The 12,446-nt window shown below is 46.4% G+C and overlaps 1 protein-coding gene across 1 annotated transcript in view; it reads right to left on the reverse strand.

Moving 5' to 3' along the window:
- LOC143302003 (hemicentin-1-like) overlaps positions 1-10,307 on the reverse strand; it is a 36,182-nt gene extending 25,875 nt beyond the window's left edge. Inside the window, exons 1-6 of the mRNA XM_076616487.1 lie at positions 10,247-10,307; positions 8,931-9,067; positions 8,009-8,138; positions 5,500-5,649; positions 1,940-2,098; positions 491-661 (exon numbers count right to left, since the gene is read on the reverse strand). Of these exons, the coding sequence (XP_076472602.1) occupies positions 491-661; positions 1,940-2,098; positions 5,500-5,649; positions 8,009-8,138; positions 8,931-9,067; positions 10,247-10,307 (808 nt within the window). The remainder of the gene's footprint in view (positions 1-490; positions 662-1,939; positions 2,099-5,499; positions 5,650-8,008; positions 8,139-8,930; positions 9,068-10,246) is intronic.
- Between the last annotated feature and the right edge of the window lie 2,139 nt (positions 10,308-12,446).

The raw sequence follows: 12,446 nt of genomic DNA on the forward strand, positions 1-12,446 counted from the left end.
ATCCATCTATCCATCCATCCACCCTGACAACCATCCATCCATCCACCTATCCATCCACCCTGACAACCATCCATCTATCCATCCATCCACCCTGACAACCATCCATCTATCCATCCATCCACCCTGACAACCATCCATCCATCCATCTATCCATCCATCCACCCTGACAACCATCCATCCATCCACCCTGACAACCATCCATCCACCCTGACAACCACCCATCCACCCATCCATCCACCCTGACAACCATCCATCCACCCTGACAACCACCCATCCATCCACCCTGACAACCACCCATCCATCCATCTATCTATCCATCCATCCACCCTGACAACCATCCATCCAGCCAGCCATCCAACCATCCATTCTTCCACACAGACAATCACCTAATCATCAACCAAGACTGCCACCCATCCATCCACCCAGACAACTACCCAGTCTCTCACCCAGACAACCCCTCATACATCCACCAGCCATCCACCCGACTCACCGGGACAGCCCTGTGTGTTACAGTTGCTGGAATCAGTCCCGGATCCGGAGCAGTCGGAACCACCGTTGGAGGGGGCCGGGTTGTCGCAGGCCCGGGTTCGAGTCTTGGTGCCCGTGCCGCAGGTCTTGGTGCACCCACCCCACGACCCCCAGCTCCCCCAGTTCCCGTTCACTGCCAGGCAGTCAGTACGTCAGTGAACTGTCAGTCAGTACGTCAGTGAACTGTTGGACAGTCAGTACGTCAGTGAACTGTCAGTCAGTGCGTCAATGAACTGTCGCTCAGTACGTCAGTGAACTGTCAGTCAGTACGTCAGTGAACTGTCAGTACGTCAGTGAACTGTCAGTCAGTACGTCAGTGAACTGTCAGTCAGTACGTCAGTGAACTGTCAGTCAGTACGTCAGTGAACTGTCAGTACGTCAATGAACTGTCACTCAATACGTCAGTGAACTGTTAGTCAGTACGTCAGTGAACTGTTACTCAGTACGTCAGTGAACAATCAGTACGTCAATGAACTGTCACTCAATACGTCAGTGAACTGTCAGTCAGTACGTCAATGAACTGTCAGTCAGTACGTCAGTGAACAGTCACTCAGTACGTCAATGAACTGTAGGACAGTCACTCAGTACGTCAATGAACTGTTGGACAGTCACTCAGTACGTCAATGAACTGTTGGACAGTCACTCAATACGCCAATGAAACATCTCTACACAGTGAGTCAGTCAAACACATCTCCAGCCAAACATCTCTACACAGTGAGTCAGTCAAACATCTCTACACAGTGAGTCAGTCAAACACTTCTCCAGCCAAACATCTCTACACAGTGAGTCAGTCAAACACATCTCCAGCCAAAACATCTCTACACAGTGAGTCAGTCAAACACATCTCCAGCCAAACATCTCTACACAGTGAGTCAGACAAACACTTCTCCAGCCAAACATCTCTACACAGTGAGTCAGTCAAACACTTCTCCAGCCAAACATCTCTACACAGTGAGTCAGTCAAACACTTCTCCAGCCAAACGTCTCTACACAGTGAGTCAGTCAAACACTTCTCCAGCCAAACGTCTCTACACAGTGAGTCAGTCAAACACTTCTCCAGCCAAACATCTCTACACAGTGAGTCAGTCAAACACTTCTCCAGCCAAACATCTCTACACAGTGAGTCAGACAAACACTTCTCCAGCCAAACATCTCTACACAGTGAGTCTGTCAAACACTTCTCCAGCCAAACATCTCTACACAGTGAGTCAGACAAACACTTCTCCAGCCAAAACATCTCTACACAGTGAGTCACACAAATACTTCTCCAGCCAAAACATCTCCACGCACCGAGCCATCTTTCAACAAACCAGTACCCACCCTCACACCCCCCCCCCATCACCATCCCCTTCTATCCCCACTCTCTCTCCCTCTACCCCCCCCCCCCCCCCCGACCCCCCACGTCTCTGACCAGCGGGACAAGCCTGGGCCTGGAAGGCGGACGTGATGCCGGACAAGGCGGAAAAGCTGGACACGGAGAACACGTGGTCCGAGTCCGGGTCTGTGGCAATCTCGTTCAGCTCCGAGAGAGGGATGCCCGACCCGATGCCGATGGAGAACAGGGTGATGCCTGCAAACAATGGCGTAGTATGTCGCACAGTTTGGTGTAGTGTAGTGTAGTGTAGTGTAGTGTTACACATTTTGTTACGGCGATGTGTAGTATATAATATCCGTTAGTATGGTATGGCGTATTATAACAATGCAGTGTAGTTATGGCATAGTTTGGTCAGGTAAAGTATAGTGTGGTATAGTATACCATGGCGTGGTAATGTATCCAGTGGCACTGCACAGCATGGTATAGCATGACGTAAAGTAGCACAGCAGAGCATTATATGGCATGACGTTAAGTAGTACAGTACAGCAAGGTATGGCATGACGTAATGTGGCACAGCAGAGCATTATATGGCATGACGTAATGTAGCATAGCACAGGAAGGTATGGCATGACGTAATGTATCACAGCAGAGCATTATATGGCATAACGTAATGTAGCATAGCACAGGAAGGTATGGCATGACGTAATGTATCACAGCAGAGCATTATATGGCATAACGTAATGTAGCATAGCACAGGAAGGTATGGCATGACGTAAAGTAGCACAACAGAGCATTATAGGGCATGACATAAGGTAACACAACAGAGTATTGCATGCCATGACGTTAAGTAGCACATCGCAGCATGGTATGGCATGACGTAATGTAGCAGAGCACATCATGGTATGGCATGACGTAATGTAGCAGAGCACAGCATAGTATGGCATGACGTAATGTAGCAGAGCACATCATGGTATGGTATGACGTAATGTAACACAGCACAACATAATAAAGGCGTGACGTAAAGTAGCACAGCAGAGCATCAAATGGTATGACGTAATATATCACAGCAGAGCATTATATGGCATGACGTAATGTAACACAGCACAGCATGATAAGACATTACGTAATGTAGCACAACACAGCATTATATGGCATAACGTAGCAATGTAACACAACACAGCATTATATGGCATGACGTAATGTATCATAGCAGAACAATATAAGGCTTGACGTCAGCACAACATTGTATGGCATGACGTAATGTAACACAGCAGAGCATTATATGACATGACGTAATGTAGCACAGCACAGCATTGTATGGAGGGACGTAATGTAGCACACCATAGAGTTCCGGGACAGTACACAGGGAGATGTCTGGGAAGCGTAGCTTGACATGACATGACGTGCTATAGCATGTGAATGACGTGTTATAGCATGTTAACTTGTCCGTGTAGGCGGGTAACAGCACGGGCATCACGGCTCAACAGAGTGTGACACAAAGCAGTACCTTTCATGCTGGTCAGAGGACCGGAGCTGCGTGCCTGGAGAAACGGGTGAAGGTCAGTGACGTGGAGAAAGGGGTGAAGGTCAGTGACGTGGAGAAAGGGATGAAGGTCAGTGACGTGGAGAGAAAGGGGTGAAGGACAGTGCCGTGGAGAAAGGGGTGAAGGTCAGTGACGTGGAGAAAGGGATGAAGGACAGTGACGTGGAGAAAGGGGTGAAGGACAGTGGCGTGGAGAAAGGGGTGAAGGTCAGTGACGTGGAGAGAAAGGGGTGAAGGCCAGTGACATGGAGAAAGGGTTGAAGGTGGGGTGAAGGTCAGTGACGTGGAGAAAGGGGTAAAGGTCAGTGACGTGGAGAAAGGGATGAAGGACAGTGACGTGGAGAGAATAGGGTGAAGGTCAGTGCCGTGGAGAAAGGGATGAAGGACAGTGACAGTGACGTGGAGAAAGGGGTGAAGGTCAGTGACATGGAGAAAGGGGGTGAAGGACAGTGACGTGGAGAAATGGGTGAAGGTCAGTGACAGTGACGTGGAGAAAGGGGTGAAGGACAGTGACATGGAGAAAGGGGGTGAAGGACAGTGACGTGGAGAGAAAGGGGTGAAGGTCAGTGACAGTGACGTGGAGAAAGGGGTGAAGGACAGTGACGTGGAGAAAGGGGTGAAGGTCAGTGACGTGGAGAAAGGGGTGAAGGTCAGTGCCGTGGAGAGAAAGGGGTGAAGGTCAGTGACAGTGACGTGGAGAAAGGGGTGAAGGTCAGTGACGTGGAGAGAAAGGGGTGAAGGACAGTGACGTGGAGAAAGGGGTGAAGGTCAGTGCCGTGGAGAGAAAGGGGTGAAGGTCAGTGACGTGGAGAGAAAGGGGTGAAGGTGACGTGAAGGTCAGTGACAGTGACGTGGAGAAAGGGGTGAAGGTCAGTGACGTGGAGAGAAAGGGGTGAAGGACAGTGACGTGGAGAAAGGGGTGAAGGTCAGTGCCGTGGAGAGAAAGGGGTGAAGGTCAGTGACGTGGAGAGAAAGGGGTGAAGGACAGTGACGTGGAGAAAGGGGGTAGTTGTCAGTGACGTGGAGAAAGGGGTGAAGGACAGTGACGCGGAGAAAGGGGTGAAGGTCAGTGACAATGACGTCGAGAAAGGGATGAAGGTCAGTGACCTGGTGAAAGGGATGAAGGACAGTGACGTGGTGAAAGGGGTGAAGGTCAGTGACGTGGAGAAAGGGGTGAAGGACAGTGACGTGGAGAAAGGGATGAAGGACAGTGACGTGGAGAAAGGGGTGAAGGACAGTGACCTGGAGAAAGGGGTGAAGGACAGTGACGTGGTGAAAGGGATGAAGGACAGTGACGTGGAGAAAGGGGTGAAGGACAGTGACGTGGAGAAAGGGGTGAAGGTCAGTGACGTGGAGAGAAAGGGGTGAAGGTCAGTGACGTGGAGAAAGGGGTGAAGGACAGTGCCGTGAAGAGAAAGGGGTGAAGGTCAGTGACGTGGAGAGAAAGGGGTGAAGGACAGTGACGTGGAGAAAGGGGTGAAGGTCAGTGCCGTGGAGAGAAAGGGGTGAAGGTCAGTGACGTGGAGAGAAAGGGGTGAAGGTCAGTGACGTGGAGAGAAAGGGGTGAAGGACAGTGACGTGGAGAGAGGGGTGAAGGTCAGTGCCGTGGAGAGAAAGGGGTGAAGGTCAGTGACAGTGACGTGGAGAAAGGGGTGAAGGACAGTGTCGTAGAGAAAGGGGTGAAGGTCAGTGACGTGGAGAGAAAGGGGTGAAGGTCAGTGACAGTGCACACAGCGGCACGGGATGGGGCAGCAGACAAACACACTATAGCCCTTCAGAACCAAGCTGAGTACACTTTGTCTGCTGTGAAGACATCTCCCATACATTAGCTGATGGCTTTTGGGATTCGTCCTGAAGCTCGCGTTATCATGTGGTATACTTTCTTCTTCTTCTTCTTATTATTATCATCATCATCATCATATGACATGCAACAAAAGGACAGGGTGGAACAGCATAGCATTGTATAGTGTGGCATGGCACGACTTAGCATAGCTTCGATATGATATAGTAATTAAAATATAATATTGAAAAGCAAATCATACACATTAGGACGAAGGCGAGTCACACAGAACGGACGTAACACACCCGGGTGGCAAGCACAGCCCACACCTACCCGCATTACGAGCATAGGCGGCCTGGGTGGCGGTGTAGGAGGCGTCATTGGACACGCCGTCGGACAGGATGACCCCGAGGTTGGTCACTGAGGACCGGTCCCCGTTCCCTGAGGTGAACATGGTGGTCCGTAGGTACTCCAGGGCCCCGCCTGTTCACCACACCGTCATCACGTTCATCACCTGCATCATGATGATGGTGAGGATGTCCATGTGGTGATGATGATGATGATGGTGATGATGGTGATGATGATGATGATGATGTTGTTGTTGTTGATGATGATGATGATGATGGTGGTGGTGGTGGTGATGATGATGATGTTGTTGATGATGATGATGATGATGATGGTGGTGGTGGTAGTGATGGTGATGATGATGATGATGATGATGGTGATGATGTTGTTGATGATGATGATGATGATGGTGGTGGTGGTGGTAGTGATGGTGATGATGGTGATGATGATGATGGTGGTGGTGGTGGTGGTGGTGATGATGATGATGATGATGTTGATGATGATGTTGTTGATGATGATGATGATGGTGGTGGTGGTGGTGGTGATGATGATGATGATGATGTTGATGATGATGTTGTTGATGATGATGATGATGATGGTGGTGGTGGCGGTGGTGGTGGTGATGGTGATGATGGTGATGATGATGATGACATTGATGGTGATGATGATGATGATATTGATGGTGATGATGATGATTATGATGATAATAACGGTAGTGGTGGTGGTGGTGATGATGATGATGATAATGATGATGGTGGTGGTGGCGGTAGTGGTGGTGACGGTGATGATGTTGATGATAATGATGATGATGATGATGGTGGTGTTGGTGGTGGTGATGATGTTGATGATGATGATGATGATGATGGTAGTGGTGGTGGTGGTGGTGGTGGTGGTGATGATGATGATGATGATGATGATGATGATGGTGGTGGTGGCGGTGGTGGTGGTGGTGGTAGTGATGGTGATGATGATGATGACATTGATGGTGATGATGATGATGATATTGATGATGGTAATGATGATGATTATGATGACAATAACGGTAGTGGTGGTGGTGGTGATGATGATGATGATAATGATGATGGTGGTGGTGGCGGTAGTGGTGGTGACGGTGATGATGTTGATGATGATGATAATAACGGTAGTGGTGGTGGTGGTGATGATGATGATGATAATGATGATGGTGGTGGTGGCGGTAGTGGTGGTGACGGTGATGATGTTGATGATGATGATGATGATGATGGTGGTGGTGGTGGTGGTGGTGGTGGTGGTGGTGATGATGATGATGATGATGGTGGTGGTGGTGGTGGTGGTGGTGGTGATGATGATGATGATGATGATGATGATGGTGGTGGTGGTGGTGGTGGTGGTGATGATGATGGCGGTGGTGGTAGTGGTGGTGGTGGTGGTGGTGATGATGATGATGATGATGATATTGATGGTGATGATGATGATTATGATGATAATAATGGTGGTGGTGGTGTTGATGATGATGATGATGATGATATCGATGGTGATGATGATGATTATGATGATAATAATGGTTGTGGTGGTGATGATTATGATGATGATATTGATGGTGATGATGATGATTATGATGATAATAATAATGGTGGTGTTGATGATGATGATGATGATGATGATGATGATTATGATGATAATAATGGTGGTGGTGGTGATGATGATGATGATGATATTGATGGTGATGATGATGATTATGATGATAATAATGGTGGTGATGATGATGATGATGGTGGTGCCTAAATCTGACACATCGATATAATGATCATGACAACAAATAAGACGAAACCGTCGACTCCGATGAGGATGATAATGATGATGATCATCATCATCACTAACATCACAATAATCGTCATCATCGCCATTATCATCAATATTGCTCTAATCATCACTATCGCCGTCACCATCGTCGTCGTCACTACCATCCATCATCAATAACAAACTATGGCTTTCGTATTTATCATCATCATCATCATCGTCATCGTCATCGCCATCATCATCGCTATCATCGTCATCATCATCATCGTCATCGTCGTCATCACCACCACCAACATCATCATCATCATCATCATCATCATCATCATCATCACCATCATTATCATCATCATCATCGTCATTATCATCACCATCATCATCATCATCATCATCGCCATCATCATCGTCATCATCACCACCACCACCATCATCATCACCATCATCATCATCACCACCACCACCACCACCACCACCACCATCATCATCATCATCATCATCGTCATTATCACCAGAGCCATGACATCCCCATCGTCATTCCTTCACCCCCCCCCCCCACCCCCACCCCCACCCCCACCGGTGACGTCGTCCTCATCGTCATGATGATGATCATCATCACACCCAGACCCAGCACTTTGCCCCTGCCACCATAACACAGTCATCGTCATCATCATCATCATCGTCGTCGTGGTGGTGGTGGTTGTTCTCCAGGACATGTAAGCACCTGTGTTGGTGGTCCCTCCAGAGTAGTAGATGTTGGCCACGGCGGTGTTGATGGCGGTCTGGTCATAGTAGGTGTTGAGGTTGAACTCCGTGTTGGTGCTGCTGGAGAACTTCTGCACCCCAACGCGCACCTGGTCACACACACATCATCATCATGATGATGATGATCATCATCATCATCATCATGATCATCATCATTACCATCATCATCATCATCATCATCATCATCATCATCATTACCATCATCATCATTATCATCATCACCATCACCACCATCATCACCATCATCATCACCACCATCATCACGATCATCATCACCATCATCATGATCATCATCGGCATCATCATCATCACTATCACCATCATCATCATCACCATCATCATCATCATCATCATCACCATCATCATCATCATCACCATCATCACCATCATCATCATCATCATGATCACCATCACCATCATCACCATCACCATCACCATTACCATAATCATCGTCATCATCATCATCAACAGCACACACACACACACACACACACACACACACACACACACACACACACACACACACACACAACAACAACAACAACAACAACAACAACAACAAAACAAAAACACAACAGAAAACATCATCAACAACAACAACACACACACCACCACCATACACATTCACATCCAACACCACCACCACTACGAAATGAATAGTAGTGATGTGTTGTTTGATGTGTTTTTTTTTGTTGTTGTTGGTTTTTTGTTGTTTTTTTTTCGTTTATTTGCCAGCTTGCTTTTGGGCGACGGCAATATGTATAAAAACAAAACACATTCCGTGTTTATCCATCACACCCTGTACATAAAGAATCAGGCTTCCTACGCCCCCACCCCCCCCCCCCGCCCCCCCCCCCTGCCCCCTCTACGTGACGGTGTACCTTGTTGGAGCCGATGTCAAAGCCGCTGACCAGGTCCTGCACAAAGGAGAGCATGGTCTGGAAGTTGGAGGACCCCACACTGCCTGAGGCATCCAGCACGAACACCATGTCAGCCTGTACGTTCCCCGTGCACTGGCCTGTAACACATGCACGTGCACATACACGCACGATCACACTCACACGTATACACACACACACACACACACGCACGCACGCAAGAGCCACGCGCGCAGGTAAGGACAGACGCAAAGAACAGGTATGAACGTGAGCACAAACGTTGACGTCAGCCATAGAACCATAGAAGTATGTGAGACTATGTTGGATTACATCTCTCTCTCTCTCTGTGTCTTGTCAGTCTGTGTGTCTATCTGTCTCTTCCTCTTTCTCTCTGTCTCTCTGTCTCCCTCTCTCTCACACAAACACAAAACCATCCCCACTCGCCACACCCAGAGTGGTATCACACACACGATAATTATTTATGTGGCTAAATCCTATTACGCATTAAGTTTATCCAAACGAATAAATATTCTATCTGGCTATTTATTCACACATTCTTATTCATCCTTGTATAATATCGTTGATACAAGCAAGTAGATATCTGATAGTAAAATGTCTCTTTGACAGAGTCCAATTTGTAAATTCTTTTTCGTTTTTATTTCGGATAAAATATCATACAAAAAATCATACCGGAATCTGAATCAATTGATGAGCAACACCATTCTGAATTAGCTTTCAGTTCTTGGACTACAAAGTCAGCCAAACACTATCGATCAGCAAAACAACCAAAGTAACCAAACAGAACATTAGACCCCAACGAGAAACCGACATGGCTGATACGAAGCTGGAAATCACCAGGATGATAACAGCTGTCTGTAAAGTTTTATCGGGTGGACAGTGAAGTTTCTCAGCCGTTTCAATGGTGAGTTCCGTTGGTGGCTGTGATGTGAACGGTTTTACCGCTCAGTCAAAAAGCAAAAACATCAAAACACACACATGTACAATGTGGTCCTCTCTCCCTACCTGTAACAATCACTCCCCCACCATCCTTCCACCCCCCCCCCACCCCCTGCTCCCCTCTCTCCCACTAAAACAGAAGACAAGAAAAGAGAAGAAACCAATGCCTTTCTGATACTGTCCATTTCTGCAGGGACAACTGTTTTCACCGGAGCCACCATTCATACTTTGAAGGAGATTCGCTGTTCCGAACGACTGCAGAAGGAAGGGTATATAATCGTTACAACAGCTGCAGAAACTGTCACAGCCCCCTCCCCATTCCCCCCCCCCCCCCCCCCGCCCCTTCCTGCTGGAGAACTGACCAGACCCTGGGTCAGCAAGGAGGACCAGGGGAAGGACACAGGTCAACAATGACGTCACCATGCTGTCAGGTTTTCCCTCTGCTCCTATGACACGGCTTTCTCCCTGACGTCACCTGTACATATACAACGACACAGCCACACACACACACACACACAGCCACACAGCCACACACACACATACACACACAGAGCCACACACACACACACACACACACACACACACACCCACACACACACACACAGAGCCACACACACACACAGCCACACACACACACACACACACACACAGAGAGTCACACACACATATTGAACCATGAATAAAAATCAACCAAACCAAACAATATTCATCAGTTCGATAAACGTCTATAAATCTCAATAATTATGTTTCGTGTGACAGATGACAGCAGTCGGCAGATGTTGTACACATATCTTTGTGACACTGATAATTGAAAGTTTATCCTGAAAACAACGTGAGCATGACATTCCCTAATGATGATCTCTACAGGGAGAGCGTGTAGCCATAATGCAGCGCCACCTTTTTTCTGTTTTCTGCCTGCAAGCGTATCGTTTTGATTTCCTGACAAACTGAATTTTTCTGTAGAATTTTGTCAGGGACAACCTTTTTGTTGATTGGGTTCTTTTACGTGCGCTAAGTGCATGCTACACACGGGACCTCGGTTTTTCGTCACATGTTCCCTTTTCTCAATGAAATTAGGAAAAATATTAACCTGTCTGTGTACTGCGCAATAGAAACAATCATTTATTTTGGAAACATGCTTTTGAAGCATATAGAGAATTTTGTTGTCAATGGAAACCTAAATAAGGCATACATCTTCAGGCAGAACCAGTTTTCTGTAATGATCATTTCAAAACTGGAAATAGTACCATAAATTCTAGAAGCTGGATTAATCAAAGGCATTTACTATGTTTGACACTTTTTGAATGTGAATGGAATTTATCTTACCCAAAATGATTTCAACAGAAAATACATAAATGTACATTTTTTTTGCCTACAACGGTTGTTTGAGAGCAATCCAGAAGTACATACAAAAGGTAGAACTTAATATATCAACCAGACAGAATAGTCTTGACACACCTGGGGTATTGAAAGAATATATCAACCAGACAGAATAGTCTTGACACACCTGGGGTTTTTAAAGAATATATCAACCAGACAGAATTGTCTTGACACACCTGTGGTATTGAAAGAATATATCAACCAGACAGAATAGTCTTGACACACCTGGGGTATTGAAAGAATATATCAACCAGACAGAATAGTCTTGACACACCTGGGGTATTGAAAGAATATATCAACCAGACAGAATAGTCTTGACACACCTGGGGTATTGAAAGAATATATCAACCAGACAGATAGTCTTGACACACCTGGGGTATTGAAAGAATATATCAACCAGACAGAATAGTCTTGACACACCTGGGGTATTGAAAGAATATATCAACCAGACAGAATAGTCTTGACACACCTGGGGTATTGAAAGAATATATCAACCAGACAGAATAGTCTTGACACACCTGGGGTATTGAAAGAATATATCAACCAGACAGAATAGTCTTGACACACCTGGGGTATTGAAAGAATATATCAACCAGACAGAATAGTCTTGACACACCTGGGGTATTGAAAGAATATATCAACCAGACAGAATAGTCTTGACACACCTGGGGTATTGAAAGAATATATCAACCAGACAGAATAGTCTTGACACACCTGGGGTATTGAAAGAATATATCAACCAGACAGAATAGTCTTGACACACCTGGGGTATTGAAAGAATATATCAACCAGACAGAATAGTCTTGACACACCTGGGGTATTGAAAGAATATATCAACCAGACAGAATAGTCTTGACACACCTGGGGTATTGAAAGAATATATCAACCAGACAGAATAGTCTTGACACACCTGGGGTATTGAAAGAATATATCAACCAGACAGAATAGTCTTGACACACCTGGGGTATTGAAAGAATATATCAACCAGACAGAATAGTCTTGACACACCTGGGGTATTGAAAGAATATATCAACCAGACAGAATTGTCTTGACACACCTGGGGTTATTGAAAGAATATATCAACCAGACAGAATAGTCTTGACACACCTGGGGTATTGAAAGAATATATCAACCAGACAGAATAGTCTTGACACACCTGGGGTATTGAAAGAATATATCAAC

This window comes from Babylonia areolata, chromosome 28 (genome assembly GCF_041734735.1).
Source record: "Babylonia areolata isolate BAREFJ2019XMU chromosome 28, ASM4173473v1, whole genome shotgun sequence".
Classification (NCBI taxonomy): domain Eukaryota; kingdom Metazoa; phylum Mollusca; class Gastropoda; order Neogastropoda; family Buccinidae; genus Babylonia; species Babylonia areolata.